Source organism: Saccostrea cucullata, unplaced genomic scaffold, assembly GCF_032062105.1.
Source record: "Saccostrea cucullata isolate Sc308-1 unplaced genomic scaffold, CSIRO_AGI_Scuc_v1 ctg105, whole genome shotgun sequence".
Lineage (NCBI taxonomy): Eukaryota > Metazoa > Mollusca > Bivalvia > Ostreida > Ostreidae > Saccostrea > Saccostrea cuccullata.
The window spans coordinates 1,038,714-1,058,291 of NW_026919155.1; the positions used below are offsets into that span (position 1 = coordinate 1,038,714).

General features: G+C 34.5%; 1 protein-coding gene and 1 pseudogene across 3 annotated transcripts in view; both read right to left on the reverse strand.

Annotated features, from left to right (window-relative positions):
• The window catches only part of LOC134280953 (cation-dependent mannose-6-phosphate receptor-like), a 47,414-nt gene that overhangs the window by 16,484 nt on the left and 11,352 nt on the right, over window positions 1-19,578 (reverse strand). Inside the window, exons 1-4 of one of the 3 annotated variants that reach the window (XM_062763410.1) lie at window positions 6,504-6,637; window positions 4,234-4,401; window positions 3,387-3,556; window positions 252-364 (exon numbers count right to left, since the gene is read on the reverse strand). In XM_062763410.1, the coding sequence (XP_062619394.1) occupies window positions 252-364; window positions 3,387-3,556; window positions 4,234-4,373 (423 nt within the window). In that variant the 5' untranslated portion in view covers window positions 4,374-4,401; window positions 6,504-6,637. Of the gene's footprint in view, window positions 1-251; window positions 365-3,386; window positions 3,557-4,233; window positions 4,402-6,503; window positions 6,638-19,578 lie in introns of those variants that run through there. The other 2 variants (XM_062763403.1, XM_062763417.1) reach the window with 2 other exon arrangements.
• On the reverse strand, window positions 14,078-14,233 carry LOC134281285 (U5 spliceosomal RNA; annotated as a pseudogene).

Below are 19,578 nucleotides of genomic sequence, written 5' to 3' on the forward strand. Positions count from 1 at the left end.
ACATTTGTATGTGTAAATTAAACTTTTATGATCAACTAGACTAAAACAATGCATAAAATTGTTTAAGAAGAAAGACTTCTGAACATTCTTATATACATTGTACATGTATAGTATTATATAAGAAATCAATGAACAATAGAAGTCTATAAATGTTTTTGTTAATTACAATTTTGCAACAAAAATTTCTGACATCAAAGATACATCTCATATTGCTTTTAGCATAAATTGTTAGTTGGAAAGAGTTGTCTTACCCCTACACTAACACTACGATCACAGTTTAACATGACACGCCCCCTACGAGGCTCAGAACCACAGTGTGAATGATACACCTCCCCATCCAAGTACTCCAAGATCATCCAATCGCCTAAAGTAAGCAAAGCATTTCTATTTAATTTCCATGCATCCATTGTAGACTTGTTTTAAAACTTAAGTGAATGTTATGATTATATGAAATACTAGTAGATATGGCATCTGCAATATTATTTTTTTTAATCCAATTTTCAACGATTTAAACAAATCTGTATTTACTCAACTTGAGGATGATTTTATCTTTAAATATTAAAACACATAGCCCTCCTGATCTTGAGTAGAAGAATTAACATTTTTATATCTGCAGTCTTGTACTAGTAAAAATTTGATTCTCTATGTTAGCCCCATCCTATCCAATGGAGCAATGCTTTGAATAAATTTTTCATCTGCATTTCCTTAGAATGTTTATACATAAATATCACAAATCATGGTCCTGCTGTCCTTCAAGACAAAATTCTACAATATTTCCCCCCATGTATTCCCATGTTAAAGTTGATCCCTTGTGGTCTCATCTCATTTCTGGCAGCCAAGACTTCATTCTACACTATGTTAGGAAGGTTCCACATACCTTAATAAGAGCAATATCTTACAATGACCTCACCTAATTTTCACTTTTTATCTCCCTTTTCAAAGAGGAGGTGCCCTTTCATTTAAACAGACTTGAAAACCCATTTACTGAAGAATGCTTTGTAGGAAGTTTATAGTTCTGAAGAAAATGAAACTGTGAAAAGTTAACAACAACAACATCAACAATAACAAATTTTGGTAAGAAAAGCTCACTTAAGTCTTTGGCCTATGTGATATAAAAAGGTTTTAAAAAAAACAAGAGGCCCACAGGCCTTATAGGTCACGTGAGTATCATGTAACCACTTTCCAACAATTGAATTTGGTTTTAAACCAGAGGCCATGAAATTCACAATTTTGAAAGAGGCACCATTGCTTATCATAATTATAAACTTTGCATGCTTACTCTATTTTCTTAATACCCAGAGGTAAATCAGAGTAACAAAGAGAAAATGCACTTCCACTTCAAAACCAGTCGTGCACCACACTTCAAAGGAACCAGTGACCCTGGAGCCACATATTTAAAAATTTTGGAAATTTATCATAAATTTTATTTCATCATAAATGGTTGATTAATACCAAAGTGCAGATTTCAAAGCATTAATTTATTTTCAGACTATGTAATCCTCTCACCCCCACCCCTCCGATACCTCTGACCCAGGGAGCATGAAATAATTAACCCTCAACCAACCCCACCCCACACCCCTCTTTACACCAAATGGCAAAACCTCTGACACAGGGGCCATGAAATTCACAAATTTGGTTGAGGCATTATAACTTTATACTAAATTAGTATATTTATTACCCAGGAGCAGAGAAGAGGATTTTGAAAGTATTAATACATTTTCACAATACATGTATATTCAATAGAGCCACGCCCTAACACCAGAACCCCTGATCCTGAGGCCATAAAATTCACAATTTTGGAAGAGACACTCTTGCTCATCATAACTATGTATTTAGTTAATTTAATACCCAGGAGCAGAGGAGAAGATTTTCAAAGAATTAATGCATTTTCACCATATAATCAATAGAGCCCCTCCCTAACACCAGAACCCCTGACCCTGGGGCCAAAAAATTCATAATTTTGGAAGAGGCACTCTTGCTCATCATCACTATGTACTTAGTTAGTTTATTTAATACCAAGGCAGGGATTTTCCACACCAGTTTGGGAATGGGGCCTGGGCCCTTGCAATTGGGAATTTTACGACGTTTTATCAAAAATTGGGAAATTCTGATATGCTAATGTAAGACTATATTTCAATAAATATTTAACAGTTAGTGAGTCAGAATGAAGTTTATTGTCAAAACAAAATCTTAAAATCTAACCATTCTATTCTTTTGTGTTATAAAAAGTGTGATTGCTCGGTTCAAGATTTCCTGATTTAATCATATTAATTCATCATCATTTGTGGAAGAACTGCAAATTCTCATTAAATGATCTAATGAAGAATTAGTAAGCCTATTTCTCGGGTTGTGCACAGCAAATTTAACTAAGTAAGATTTCATTTCGTTTTCAAGGAAATTTGGAATGACGCCATTTTTATTTTCATGGATATACTAGACTGTCATATTGCTTGAAACACCTGACGATATTCTTTACTTTGTAACTTATTTTAAAAAAACTCCGTTAGTCTCCTATTGCCTTTACATTTTGTCAAGGTCTTTTTGTAATATTTCAAATTGTGGCTCATTTCTCACATGTCACGTTTCTGCATAGCCATTTGATTTCCACTTTTTTTAAGAATTCTGATCCCGTATAATTGTAAGGAATCCGATCCCGACCGAATTTTAAACGCAAATAATTTTAGGGGAAAAATAAGGTAAAATTTTGGGAAAAAAGGTAGGTTTTTGCAATTGGGAATGGGGCCTAAATTCGGCCCTACACGGGGCAGTGGAAAATCCCTGCAAGGAGCAGAGGAGAAGATTTTCAAAGAATTAATTAATGCATTTTCACTATATAATCAATAGAGCCTCACCATAACACCAGAACCCCTGACCCTGGGGCCATAAAATTCATAATTTTGGAAGAGGCACTCTTGCTCATCATAACTATGTACTTAGTTAGTTTATTTAATACCCAGGAGCAGAGAAGAAGATTTTCAAAGAAATAATGCATTTTCACTATATAATCTATAGAGCCCCGTCCTAACACCAGAACCCCTCACCCTGGGGCCATGAATTTCATAATTTTGGTATAGGACTCAATGTTCATTACATTCATGCTAACAGTTTGCCTGCTTGATGTCCAGGAATGAAAAAGAAGATTTTTAAAGATTTCATAAATTTTAGTGGTTTTGGCCCCACCCCTCAGGCCCCAGGGGGGCAGGGACCATGAAATTCATAATTTTTGTTCCCCTTCACCCATAGATGCTGTACACAAAATTTGGTTGAAATTGGTTCAGTGGTTTCAGAGAAAAAGCTGAAAATGTTCAAATGTTAACACACGACGGATGAAAACGGATAGCAATAGGTCACCTGAGTGACTCAGGTGACCTAAAACAAAAACATACCTCCTGATATGATTGTTGTATTTGTATATTTTCCTAATTTATAAAACTTGTTTGTTTCCAAGTCTTGTTGTAAGAGTCCATATGTTCCACCATCAGATACTGTATTTAAAGCTTCTGTACACACACCAAAGAAATAGTCATATTTTTGTGATGCATCTTTGCCTCTGAAGCTGTTAAAATAGAAAGAACATGCATATAACCTAATTAATAATATACTAGCACCCCGGAAAAAAGTCCCTTCTTGATCAAACTGAATTGAAATTATTCTTAAGTTGTGATATTGTTATATCGATTTTAATCTGTTATAACAAATTTTAGAATTTGTTATAACGAATTCAACAAATTTGTCATAACAGATTAAAACCATTAGAATGAATTCAAAGAAATTAATTGTTACAATGAATTAAATTCTTTTTTACAAATTTGACAATTAGTTATATCCAATTCAAAAATATTTTTGATAGGTCCTAAATGAGCTTCTGTATAAGTCAATTGTCCAGAGTATTTTTGGAAAGTAGGACATAAGTCAAGGTCAAATGGACTACAATACTGAAATTCTTCAGATTTTTAAATCTTTAATGGCAAACAGACCACAAACCCTACCCAGGCACATGTAATGTATCATTGATATAAAAATTATACAGTATATTGACACAATAAACTTTTTTGAAAAAAAAAAGGTCAAAAGTCAAGTTCAAGGGTCAAAAGATCTATATTTATGGTAAAGCCACAGTGCCAAAAAAAATATTTGTGCAAAGTATAAGGAGTGACAGAGGGATGGGCAGACAAACAAACAAACAGAAACCAGTTAAAGTGATCCCCAAGTGTTGTTCCTTAACCTACTTACGTTTTTCCCACGAGTGGTTGTATGCGTTTCTGCAGATCTCGCTCTGTTTTGTGTACAGGAAATTTACAGTCCGAGAGTGAGACATCGACCAAATGGACAGTAATCATCAACAAAATCCATAGACAGTCTGTGATGACCATGTTCCTCTGTGTACTTCTATTCTTCCTCCTAGAACAATAAATTTTTTTTTAAAAATTAAACAAGAGGCCGGTGGGCCACAACACTCACCTGAGTCACTAAGAGGCCCTTCCGTTTTCCCCTATCAATTCCTCTGGAAAAATAAGATGACAAATTGAGGTCCCATCATACCTCCCAGGAGTCAAGAATTTGATAAATCTCAATCTACATTACCTGAGAATGCTTTCATATAAATATGAAATCACAGCATTGGTGTTCTAGAGAAGATTTCTAAAGATTTTTTTCCTACGTAATCCCAGATAAAACATTATCTTTGGTGGTCTTACAATACCCCAAAGCGAGGGAGAGGATGTCATGATTTGAACACACTTGAATCTACATTACCTGAGGATATGTTTCCATATAAAAAAAGACTACCAGGTAATCAATGCTTTGCTCTTCTTGAGGACATAAAATTCTTGAATTATCTCTCCTTGTAAAAGGATGTGGCCAATTATTTGAAAAAATCTGAAAACCCTTTATTTGAAGATACTTAACGCAGCAAGTTTAGCTGAAATTGGCCAGGTGGTTCTGGAGAAGAAAATATGAAAAATTTACAATATTACATTTCCCAGCTAAGCTTGGACTTTCAATAAGGCTTGGCACTCTCGGAACAAAGTAATTAGCATCTGAAATTCAAATAGCTTTCAGTCATTGTTGAAATATATACATGGTATAAATATTCGGGCAAATGTCAATGAGTGTATTGAATAACCAATAATGTTGTTTCGAAGTCTTCTGGCAAAAAGGTGGAGATTATTCTCCTTATTCAGCCTTATTCTCTTTAGAGAAGTGACCAGGCTTTCGCCTACATCCAAAAAGGTCAAAGCCTGTCCATTTCTCTAAAGAGAATAGCCTGGTTTGATTTTTCGATACATGAGAAGTACAGTATACAGGTATAGGCAGAATGTTTAGCGAGGATTAAATTTTGATATTATTATTAGTGAGGGTGTGGAGTTCGCTAAAATTGAATTTGGATGTAGGTGAAAGCTTGTCCACTTCTCAAAAGAGAATAGCCAAAGCCTGTAGACAGACATCTCGGCCCAACGACACCTCAGCCTGTGAGGGTTGACACCTCGGCCCTTACATGTCGACCCAAAATTATTGACACGTTGGCCCATATAAAAGACACCTCAGCCCAAGCAAACTTTTGTGATAGAACAAATAATATTAACATTATTAAATAGTTAATTTTTCTTTCTCATGATTACATTTTTTTTCTAAAAATTGTATCTATGTAAAAATCAAATTGGGAAAGGGGGGGTGGGGGTGGTTATATCATTTCTCGCATCATTTCTCGCATATCTCCTGTGGAAATGCACAATGTAAATGCGGAGAGCTCAAGAATTAAAAGAATAAGTCTATATGAATTTTCTTAATGTACAAACTAGTTGAAAGCATTAATCAACTTTCATGAATGTTTTCATGAGAAATGTAGATAATATTTAATGGAGCCAAGCTGCTCATACTTAACACCCTATCGTCACCAGTAGTTCACGAACTTGACCAAACTCCAAGGAAAGCATCGCGATATTTTGTTTGTTTAGCAATTAACTTATAAAGCACCTTAATTACATGTATGTTTTCTCATTTCTTGATTAAATTAATTTGCTCAGGGATGCTTCTATAATAAAGAAACTTAATTACCGGTAAGGTTGTTTTTTTCTGTTTGATTTTTTCAATAACATCATATTTTAAAACTTGCAAATTCTGAATATGATATATTTCTCAATGAAATTCCGTTTGGGCTGAGATGTCTTATAGGTTTTCCGACCTGTCTTCAATCTTGGGCCGAGGTGTCATTGGGCCGAGATGTAAATGGGCCGAGGTGTCGTTGGGTCGAGATGTCTGCCATTCCGATTCTCCAAAGCCTAAAGAGAATAAACCAAGGCATGCACGAAATAAATCTCGCTAATACAGTATATTGAAAATAGTCTCATCATCTTGAAAATAAAACAATAAAGTGTCCATATATATGTATATGGGTATGACAGTTTTACAAAATTATCCGGGAAGTAAATCTATTAGGCCTAAACCCTACAATCATGATATGTTGCACGTGTGAACCGGACAACTCAAAACTATCTGTTTACCTTTGATCACTTACTGTATTAAATGTTTCTGACAAACACCTTCTTAATACATGTATTTTCTCTCTCAAAATGTAATGAGATACTTTGCACTCCACATGGAGCTGTAATACTGTCACTGTGACTTGGAAAATCTTGTGACACGCCGAACAGGAAGTGTACACAATAACAATGAACTCCAATCCCGATTGTGTTGAACATGGTTGAAAAGGTTCGAGAAAAGTGTTATCATAAAAAAATTTAAAGAGAATAAAATAAATGAAAGTTTTTTATGAAAAGTTGATAAATAAGAGCATTTTTTAAAATTAACATGTGTTGTATAAGTACTTATTGGCGTCAGAATCAAATTTAAAAAAAAAAGGGGGGGGGGTAAGTGTAGAGAAAAAAAATTCAAACCTACAAAAAACTTGACAAGCACAGAAAAAAGAAAAATGTGCCTACTGTCCCTACACGAGAATTCTATTTCGTTGGGGGTTGGGTGGGCAGGGGTTAGGATCTAACTTCTTTCAGTACCATTTTTTCTCTACAAACATTACCTCAAGATTAGGCCTACCCTTTTTTGACTTAAACTGTAAGGTACCTGTTTAAAGTGTAGAAGGGGGGGGGGGGTACACATATGTCCAAATTTTTAATGTCTGTCTTATTTCTATCTTTGCAAAAAAAAGTGGGGGGTACACTAACCCCCCCCCCCCCCCCCCCCCCCCGGTTCCGACGCCTATATGGTACTCCGGTACTCATATATTGAAAATCAGTTATTTACTAATTGAAAATGCTCACAAACATCTGATTTCTCAAAGTAGTGTGTTTTTACCCACACCAATTCTTCAAACTTCAACAAACAAATTATAGGTATATCCAGGCTTTTCAGAAATTGCACATTTTTTATACATATACGGTATTTTAGTTCTTCTATTTATACTTAGATCTTTTTACAGTGCATTTAGTGTATAAAAATTACTTATCACAGCAAAACACTATAAATCACTTCTAATTTCACATCCTGTAATAAACTTGACTATCTATGGTAAGATTAAAAGAACTTTAATTTCATTATACATGTTATAGATATATAATTTTAAAATACTTTATGGGGTTTAAAAATTTCGATTTTGTATAAGACCTTTCTGAGAAGTTCAAAGAACATTGAAGCACATTGAGAGGTAAGAAAATTGTAACATGAAAAGAGTTAATTTTCAAGTTTCATTTTAAGCCGGACTTTTTGAATTTATTAATAAAGTAAAGAAGTATCCTTCCTCCCTGGGGATAGGAATACCTTGATTAAAATAAACAATTACAAGATATTTAATTATTCATGTGGACAAATTGAAGATGTATACCATTTCTTTTTTGCATGTAAAAAATATGAGCAGCTAGCCAAGAAATTGCCTCTTAAACAATATTTTACAATACAATCACTTGACGATAGTACACTCCCATCTCTTACTACTAGTATTTGGAAATGATTCCTTGTCTGTTGATGTGAATAATAAAATATTTCACTGTGTCCAAAAGTTCATTCGTGATTCAGGTAGATTTTGATCTCATTTTCTTCTTTTGTTTCTATCATAGTCTGTCATTTAACCATACAGTGTTATTGGACCTTGTTTTTATTACAGTCATCTTTATGTCCTCGATATTCAATCCTTTTTGCAACATGGGCTAATATTTTAGATTCGTTGATTCTGTGATGTTCCCTGGCAGGCTTTGCTCCTCTTGCTGACATAGTTGGATTACTAATATATACCCTTTTCTCTCACGTTGCTGTTTATTGGTTCTCCTCTCAGGCTTGTCAAAGACATGGTCTCTGAAAAGTTTTTTTAAAAAATGCTGATACTTGCAATATAAACTTAATTACATGTTTAAAATTTGAAACAAAATGAAATAAAATAAATATGCCGGTAAATAAAAAAAAATAAAATTCTGGAACTTATTTAGATAGTATAAAAGATACCCGTGAAGGAAGTTCATTCGCGAATTCTGTCATTTCCGGATCCACCTCATTCATTTCATCAGGTAAGCCATGTTGAGGATACACCTTTGTTTTACTCGTGTGAGTGTGCATGTAAAAAACCCCTATCAACAATGATGACAGATATCAAACATTTCTCATGATCTTAATTTTGTTATGGAATGTATTACATGAATGGTAAGTAACACTAATATTTAAAAATAAATTAATCTTCACCTGTCAGTGTCTAGTCTGTAGTGAAGCAGCTCACAGGCTGTATTAAGAGACAAGGAAATATCTTCTGGCTTGATTACTCCTTTTCTTCTTGGGTCTGAGTCTTGGAATTCACCAAAAGCTTCTAAGAGACCTCACATTGTAGGACCCTTTCTTTATGAATGCAAATAATTGTAAGCGTCTTTCTATGTTAATCATCAATCCTTCAAACGAAACTATAGGTATACCTTTAACAAAAGAGCCTGGTGGCGGAAAGGCGTTGAAATGAATGTCTTCAAGAAGCCACTCACGAAGGGCCATTCGATGATTACACCTTTCTTTTGCTGATATACCAGGATCGTCTTCTGCCGAGTACCATTCTTGAATCAAACGGCAAAAGTGTGCCTCATTGACGTCTCCATTGGATAGCATTGCATTCTCATCATTATTCACTAAAAGTTTGTCTTGCAAATGCATTTGATTATTTGTCTGTCTAGTCCTCTACCAGCGCTGCACTGAGTATTGGTGAAGTATTTCCAGATCGCATATAGTGAGTTTTGCCCACGCATTTCTACTTATCCCGGCTTTTACAATACCAGTTTTACAGCATTTTATTCTCATATTTGTTAAGAGATGATGACAGTCTAGTAGATAAAACTGGTAAGTGTGATTTTGATGGGAATACTAATATTCTGGCTTTGAATACCATCTTACCTCACTGTCTACGCCACGCATATCTGTAATATCTTTGAATGGCATGTCCTTCCTCCAGTTCTCTAGTACCTCGGGAAAAATGTACTCCGAATATATGATATTCAGGATATCCTTTCACTGAGAAAATTACCTAGTTGATTTAATTAGTGTGCCTAGTAAAGCGTTCTTCGTGATTAGTAATCACTCTGTGTACAGGCTAACACAGTGAAACGTGGAGTAGTGGTCGTAAAGATACTTAGATAACTAGTGAAAGTTACTTAGAAATTCTTAGATTTACTAATGTTATCTAGTAAATCTACCCAATACCTGGTAAAACTACTTTTAAGGTAGTGATTGTATGGACAGTAAATTTACTAGTCTTCCCTGTTGTTTTCACTTTTTTCAGTGTTGGAAATTTTCTAATTGTCTGTTTAAATAATTTGGAAAGGGTTGGAACAGTTCTTGGTGTCCGTCGTTTTTGGTTGATTTCTTTATCATTACACATGTTACATGGGGCCTGATATCCAGCTGCACCTTGCATGACAAAGAATACTGATCATTTTGTATTTTGGCCATGGCAGTAATATTTGTATTTTATTGTTCATCTTTGATGACATTGTTTTCAAACAAATATGTGCATCGTGTTTATTAAAAACTGTTGACAATATATCGACGCTGGAAAACTTTTGTTCAAAATACTAAACATCCGTTAATTTGGGAGTTTTTGTCTACGGATCGTTTTGCAAAGCAACAAACATTGAACAATAATCTTCTGCTTTGAACTGAAAAAAGAGGTAAGTGTATGGATTTCATTTAAAAGATAATTTTCTAGATAAGGTTCTCCCCATTATCGTAATCACCTTTCGCAACTCGCGCGCTGAAATTCTCTCCATCTCTCTGTTTTGACCTGTTTTCAGAAATTGGCACTACAGATGTTTGCAATTCACACGAATCTTTTTCATCCCTTTCACAATCAAGGATTTCATAGATTAGCAAAGTATAATCTACCAATAGTTACCCGGTTTCTTTGACTGAGTCATATGCAATGTTGTCATTTTCATTTTTCCATTTGGAGAAGTGGAGATACCATCAGTCCCATTGTTTTGATAATCAACAATTTCAGACCTTGCAGTATCACCATGATCACGGACAAGTGCGATGAAAGCACAATTGGCCGATCCTTGTTTCGGAGGCTTCCAACAACAATTAGTCCTTTCATTTTCCCCACGTTGTCCTGCAGAAGATCTATTTTCAATCATCACCACTGAAAGTTCTGATAAATTGCTATACAATACAGAAATCGAATGCATTCAGATGGAAAATTCTATTCAAAATGTCGGATCTTGATTCATTCTTTGATTTTTTTTTTTAAAACATCCTTTTGAAGTTGAAGAACAGTCATTGGTTTTTCGGACTTTTTCCTCTTGACTGGAACATAATGTCTTTTGTTGTTGCATTCGAGCAATACTGAGTCCAGCATTTTTCTCATTACATCTGTTTTCATGCTGTACCCCTTTGATGCATACGCTACCGGTATCGAGTGCTGTATTTCCTTTTTAGCAATCCTATCCATGTCACTTAGCAAAAAAAAAAAACTTCACTCGCTTTCTGTCTCTGAAGTTGATATGCTGTTTCAGTTACTGTTTTACTTTTCTTTAAGACGTCCAATACATCGTCAAGTGTTAGACGTTTGGAAAGGCCATCAGATCTTTGGTGAAACATGTGACCAAATGCAATTTTAGAATTTTTCTCATGTGTGCACTTCACAGCTTGTAATGATGGTACTTCAGCAACAAAACATGCACCACATTGTATGTAATCTTTCATTCTCTGACGCATGCTGTTTACCCGAGGGTGCTATTTTGTGGGAATTTTCACCGTAGGTATCTCGCAGTAACTCACAGATCATATCCCATAATGTGTCGTCGAATGTTGCTTCTGAAGCAGATGTTTTCATGGGAAAAGAAAGAAAACGTAATTTATCTGTTTTCAAGGAAGCCATTTCACACATGTTTTGGTGAACATGATGCAAAGGAAAGCTGTAATTAACAGGGGTGGCGAAAACCTCTCCAGAAAATGGGCATTTGATTTCTATGCCAAGTATTGGCCGATTGAATTCATCCCGTAAACTTCCATCTGGCGAAACTACTACCGATGATGCACCAACGTTCATCTGGTAACATCCTTCTTCTACATAAAGGAAGTTTTCATAAAAATAGGAAAAATCTTTCCAACAACATAGCTAAACAGCTAATTTCAATTTTTTTTACCATACTCCATTTTCTCGTGAACATCTTTAGATAGAACTGCTGTTTCTGTATCCTTTTCAAAAATCTTTCTGAAGTGAGCTTGTTGTTGTTTTAAATTATCTAGTCCTATTGCTGAAAAGCAAGTACTACGAGTGTCATAAGCCTTGTGTCGAATTGCCGTCCATTCATGTGTCCTTTGTTTAATTAACCTTTGATGTATCTTCTATTGATTTCTTTACTTTTGTGTCTGAAGATATGGTAAGATTTTGCAAGCAAACGTAGTTCTCTTGAGATATGTAAAGTTAGCTACTAGTAACTGGCTACTAGTAGCTGGCTACGACAAGTGGTAAAGTTAGCTACTAGTAGCTGGCTACGAGAAGTAAGTAAATTTGGCTACTAGTAACTGGCTACTAGTAGCTGGCTACGACAAGTATGTAAAGTTGGCTACTAGTAACTGGCTACTAGTAAATGACTTGAACCATATAAAAATAACCGTCTAGTATCTTTTGTGTTAAATTATGCAGACGTGGGATACAAATGTTGATATTCTTGAAGAAGCTGAAATTTTACACCGCTGATATCCATTGATAGTGTTGAAAAAAACAATTTCTGAGCTTTTCAACATAATCTGGCACTGAAGTTAGCAAGATATGGGTAGTAATAAACTCAGCTACTAGTACCTTTTGTCTAGAATTATGCAATTTGGGAGACAAATGTTGATATTTTTAAAGTAGCTGGTTTGTTACCTCGCTGATATCAACTGATATTACTGATAAAAATAATCTCTAAGATATTCCACATGATCTGGCAGTAAAGTTACTAAGATATCGTTAGTAATGAACACAGCTACTGGTACCTTTTGTGTAAAATTATGCTATTTTTGGAGACAAACGTTGACATTTTTGAAGTAGCTGGTTTGCTACCTCGCTGATATCAACTGATATTGCTGATAAAAATAATCTTTAAGATATTCCACATGATCTGGCAGTAAAATTACTAAGATACCGTTAGTAATGAACTCAGCTACTGGTACCTTTTGTGTAAAATTATGCTTTTTTTGGAGACAAATGTTGATATTTTTGAAGTAGCTGGTTTGTTACCTCGCTGATATCAACTGATATTGTTGATAAAAATAATCTCTAAGATATTCCACATGATCTGGCAGTAAAGTTACCAAGATATCGTTAGTAATGAACTCAGCTACTGGTACCTTTTGTTTTAAATTATGCTATTTTTGGAGACAAATGTTGATACTCTTGAAGTAGCTGGATTTTTACACCGTTGATATCCACTAATATTGTTGATAAAAACGATCTCTGTTCTTTTCAACATGATTTGGTGCTGATGTTACTAAGATATCGTTAGCAATAAACTCAGCAACTAGTACCTTTTGTTTAAAATTATTCAATTCCTGGATACAAATACATGTACAAGGAAAAAACATCTCTTGTCTGTAAAAAATTGTCTGCTTCCGGGGGCTTCACCCCGGACTCCAACTAGGGCCTTGAAGAAGTCTCCGAAAAATCCATTCTCTTCCATCAGCTTATGCAGTCTGAGAGAGGAACGAGTGACAACTCTGCATTGGTCAGTAAAGATTGTGAAAAATGGGAAATACCCGAAAGTATGACGTCAAATAAAAAAAAATCCTTGACCTAGGACGCTGCATAAAATCGCTGCTTGTATTTTTTTTTCCGAAGTACGAGGGGTGATCAAAAAGTTCGCGAACTAATTGAATAAATTCCATAGAAAAAACAATATTTGGTTTCAATGTTGACTATATTTTAAATTGATCCTCTCCGATTTTAATGCACATCAACCACCGTTCTGAGCATGTCCGAATCACGCGATATCGGCGGTCACGTGACCCTTTCCGCAGCGTTCTGTCACAAAAGTTGAAAGATTTTTCTGATTTTTATATTTCTTTCCATGTTAGTTAATTTTTATGACAAGAACAGTTCATTTGTCAGAAATGATCAAATCTCGGCAACAGCATGGGTGGATAAAACTATCCTTTCCAAAAATAAGCATGGAGACCATTAAAACACAAATCTTCTGTCTGGGGAGAGACCTTTATTTAAGGTGGTGGATATGGAGAGGGTGCCTACTTTTTAAAATATCTAATATGTTTAAAATCTAAAATAAACGATATCTTCGGTATTTAATAATTATATTATTGTTCAATTAAAATATAAAGTGTAAATTGGAGGTCTTTGGTAGCAAATTGCTTAATTAAAAACAATATCTTTTCAAACTTGCCTTCACTGGGCAAGATGACAAGTATCATTTTCTTTTTTTTTTCTCTTTTTTTCTTTTTTTTTTCTCTCTTTTTGTATTCTACTTCTTTTTCTCTTTTCTCTATTCTTCTTTTCTTTCTTTCTTTTTTCTTTTTTTTCTTTTTTTTTTCTTTTTTTCTCTTTTTCTTCTTTCTTTTTTCTTCTTTTTTTCTTTTTTTTCTTTCTTTTTTTTATATGTTGACCCTACTGGTGTAGGATTTTAAAAATAAGTCTATAGACTCATTTATGTTCCTCTCCACGGAAATCTTTAGTAAAAGGCGAAAGATTTATTCGTGGATTTTTTTTAATCTTTTTTAACCATCTGCCTTCCTTCACTAAAACGATCAATCCAATCATTAATTGAATATATAGGAACTCGTTTATCTTAATAAACTGTATACAAATTATTATTTGATACTGCAGAAGGATTTCTAAAATATACAATAAATTGTACAGTCCTTTGTTGTACGAGCTCGACTGAGACAACCATTTTTAGTCACAAGTGACCTAAATAGGGACGTCATTTTCACATTGTGACGTCACAAACAAGTAGAAAAACTTCATTCGGCATACGCTATTAAATATGTATATAAATATGCTAAAAGGTACCAGTAGCTGAGTTTATTACTTTTAATATATTGGTAACTTTAGTGCCAAATCGTATGGAAAAGCTCAGAGATTGTTTTTATAAACAAAATCAGTGGATATCAGCGGTGTAAAAATCCATCTACTTCTATAATATCAACATTTCCATTAAAAAATTGCATAATATGAAACAAAAGGTAACAGTAGCTGAGTTTATTACTACAGATATCTTTATAACTTTAGGACAAGATCATGTGGAAAATCTGAGAGATTGTTGTTATCAGCAATATCAGTTGATATCACGATGTAAAAATCCAGCTACGTCAGGAATATCAACATTTGTTTCCCAAAATATCTTGGTAACTTTACTGCCAGATCATGTGGAATATCTTATTTCAGCAATGTCAGTTGATATCAGCGAGATAACAAACCAGCTACTTCAAAAATATCAACATATGTCTCCAAAAATAGCATAATTTAACACAAAAGGTACCAGTAACTGAGTTCATTACTAACGATATCTTGGTAACTTTACTGCCAGATCATGTGGAATATCTTAGAATTTTTTTTTATCAACAATATCATTTGATATCAGCGAGGTAACAAACCAGCTACTTCAAAAATATCAACATTTTTCTCCAAAAAAGCATAATTTTACACAAAAGGTACCAGTAGCTGAGTTCATTACTAACGATATCTTGGTAACTTTACTGCCAGATCATGTGGAATATCTTAGAGATTATTTTTATCAGCAATATCAGTTGATATCAGCGAGGTAATAAACCAGCTACTTCAAAAATATCAACATTTTTCTCCAAAAAAGCATAATTTTACACAAAAGGTACCAGTAGCTGAGTTCATTACTAACGATATCTTGGTAACTTTACTGCCAGATCATGTGGAATATCTTAGAGATTATTTTTATCAGTAATATCAGTTGATATCAGCGAGGTAACAAACCAGCTACTTTAAAAATATCAACATTTGTCTCCCAAATTGCATAATTCTAGACAAAAGGTACTAGTAGCTGAGTTTATTACTACCCATATCTTGCTAACTTCAGTGCCAGATTATGTTGAAAAGCTCAGAAATTGTTTTTTTCAACACTATCAGTGGATATCAGAGTTGTAAAATTTCAGCTTCTTCAAGAACATCAACATTTGTATCCCACGTTTTCATAATTTTACACAAAAGATACTAGACGGTTATTTTTATAAGGTTCAAGTCATTTACTAGTAGCCAGTTTCTAGTAGCCAACTTTACATACTTGTCGTAGCCAGCTACTAGTAGCCAGTTACTAGCAGCCAACTTTACATACTTCTCGTAGCCAGCTACTAGTAGCCAAATACTAGTAGCCAAATTTACTTACTTCTCGTAGTCAGCTACTAGTAGCTAACTTTACCACTTGTAGCCAGCTACTAGTAGCCAGTTACTAGTAGCTAACTTTACATATCTGTTCTCTTGATGGTCAAGGTAAGCAACGGATCTGTCTAAGTATAAATGTTTAGCATCCTTTATATCTGCAACTACTCATCCAAGGTTGTCTATACATGCAAGTCAGTCGTGAATGCAGGAATCTATCTGAAACATGCTTGTTTTTACAGAACTTATGGCATATGCAAACTTTGAATTTCTCCAATCACCATTCACTTGTTTCCTAAATTTGTCATGCGCAAGTTGTTTACGTACTTTCAATATATTCTTAACTCCTTTATTCTATTACTAATTAATTGAATAAAGTTCAAACAGTTGACCTTAATTGCTTCTCTGAATTCGGTAGGAATATATTGTTTATTTTGATCTTGGTCTATCTTTCTAACAAAGTCACTTGCTTTCTGTATTTGCGAAATCTCGACTTTGATTTGTGGCAAGTGTTGGATAATCTTCATTTCCCCAAAGATCTATATCACCACATTTAGAAGATAATGAAGAGTTGATTCTTTTTCCATCCACACATAACTTAAATGAATTATTTTTTTCTAGATCTGGATCAGCTATTGCGTCTATCATTGTGGGTAATATTCCTGGTTTTAAAACCTCTTCAGATATATGATGTTTCATTGAGTCTAAAATAGCATGTGATGGTACGTCAAAATTAATTTCTGATTGTTGTGGATTACATTGTCCCCTTTCAGAATGTCCATTGTGTATATTTCCATTATTTTTTAATCCTGACATGAATCAAAGAAATTTATCTTTGAATGATTTCATATCGTTCTCCAAAAACGTTTTACTAACTTATATCGCTTATTTCATATAAAGGAAGAATTTTTTTTATAGAATACCACTTGACCACATCTCCAAATATTTACATTTGCCAATGTCTTTCCTTATATGACAATGCTAAAAAAATGAAATTAATTTTCAATGACATGCAGTCGGTAAGATGATCAGACTTTCTTGCGTATGGAAAGCAAACTGCAAGAGACATTTGGGAATTCTTGACTGTGACGTCATATGACGTCGTATTTATACGTTATGTTGCATGCAATAACAAAGTCTAAATAGAGCGTTTTGTCTTTGTAATGTGAATAGAAACAACAAGAGGCCCATGGGCCTTATAGGTCATCTGCATGAGCATTATGCAACAGCTTTCCAGTGATTGAATTTGATTCATGTTTTAAGCCAGATGCTATTACATTAACAAATTGAGAGAGGCACCATTGATCAACCTGACTATACACTTAGCAGTTTCTTAGTGTGGGTACCCATAGGCAGGGTAGGGTAACAAACAATGCATTTCGACTAATCAATAATATTCAGCAATAATCAGTAGTGCCCCTTCCACACACGAACCCATGAACCTTAGGCCCTTAGATCCACACATTGCACAATTTTTGAAAAGGCATCCTTGATTTTCAAAATTATTTGACTAATACCAAGGAGCAGATTTCAAAGAATTCATTCATTTTCAGAATATAAGTACACCCCCCTCTCTGTGGTACCCCTGACCCTGGGGCCGTAAAATTCACAATTCTGGAAGATTAGGACCCTTCCTCATAACTATATAGGTAGTTCATCTACTTAATACCCAGGAGCAGATAAGAAAATTTCAAAGATTTAATGTATTTTCACTATATAATCAATAGAGCCCCACCCTAGCACCAGAATCCCTGACCCTGGGGCCATAAAATTCACAATTTTGGAAGAAGCATTCTTGCTTATCATAACTATGTACTTAGTTAATTTATGTAATAACTAGGAGCAGAGACGAAAATTTTTAAAGAATTCATGTATTTTCACTATATAATCAGTAGAGCCTCGCCCTAACACCAGAACTCCTGACCCTGGGGCCATAAAATTCACGATATGGATAGAGGCACTTTTGCTCATCATAACTATGTGCTTAGTTAGTTTATTTAATACCCAGGAGCAGAGAAGAAGATTTTCAAGGAATTCATGTATTTTCACTACATAATCAATAGAGCCCCGCCCTAACACCAGAACCTCTGACCCTGGGGCCATAAAATTCATAAATCTGGAAGAGGCACTCTTGCTCATCATAACTATGCACTTAGTTGGTTTATTCAATACCTAGAAGCAGAAAAGAAGATTTTCAAAGAATTCATGTATTTTCACTATATAATCAATAGAGCCCCGCTCTAACACAAGAACCCCTGACCTTGGGGCCATAAAATTCACAATTATGGTAGAGGCACTCTTGCTCATCATAACTGTGTACACAGTTTGTTTATTTAATAACCAGGAGCAGAGAAGAAGATTTTCTAAAAAATAATGCCTTTTCACTATATACTTATTTAGGCCAGCCCTAGCACTAGTACCCCTGACCCCAGGGCCATGAATATCACAATTTTGGTAGAGGACTCAATGCTGATTACAATCATGCAAACATTTTGACTGCTTGATGTCCAGGAGTAAAGAAGATTTTTAAAGATTGCATTAATTTTAGTAGTTTTGGCCTCACCCCTCAGGCCCAAGGGGGGGGGGCAGGGGTCATGAAATTCACAATTTTTGTTCCCTTTCACCCATAGATGCTTTGTGCCAAAATTGGTTCAGTGGTTGCAGAGAAGAAGATGAAAATGTTCAAATGTTAACCCACAACGCACGACGACGGAGTTTACTCATGGGACTTAAAATATAAATATAAGAAATAAAATATCATTTTTAGAGTGTCATTGGGATATGACATAAAGTCGGTACGTGATCAAATCTACTATAACGCCCTTCGAGCGTTTCATATAGAATTTGATCACGTGACCGACTTCATGTCATATCCCAATGACACTCTAAAAATGATATCTTAATTCTTAAATAACCCTCAAGCTATATTTTCTAGGGGAAATGACCCTGTTGATACAAAATTGATAAATTTCAGGAAAGTGTCGAGCTGATTAGCGACTCATAAATTGGAAAAAAAATCAAGGAAGGATGGAAACGATTTCTTCGATATCATGATCACAATCCATAGTATCCGAGAATGCCGTTGTACATTGTTGATATTCTTACAGAATATCGTTTATACCATCACATGTTACAGAGGCATCGTCAGATTGGAGGGGATTTCTGCAAATTGTTTTGGTGAACTTGGTCCGTTGGTTAAGTCATCAGACTAAAACTTTGAAATGCAATTTTTTTTCGGGACATGATTTGGAATGATAAATTTGCCTTGGCTTTTTATTTCATTTGGAATGATTTTGAAATTCTGTGTTCTTGTTGTTTGTGCATTTATTTCTTGTTCTTTGTATCTGAGATATTCATTAGGATGTCTTTTGATGTTGTGATCAATGCTTTCGTTGAAATTTCTTGTCTGAAACTGGCAGTAGTAGCACACAAAAAGATGGTATGGAAGCATTGTATCATTCCTCGATTACTGAAAGAAGAAACATCATTAATCCTAAAAATCAGTGATAAATTAACTTAAGTATTTATATTTCTCAGTGTTTCATACAATTATTACCGAATATGGGATAAACTTCAACGCCATAATACATCTTTTCAAGTCTTTTTCCGTTTTGCAACAAATAAAAAAAAGCAAAGCTGCATGTTGAGAGAATTTTGTTTCCTGAGGAATCTCTGATCATATATATATCTATGTGTTATATCACTAAAAGCAGTTTTAAAATACTTGTTTTTGAATTATCATCGGTTTATTTTCA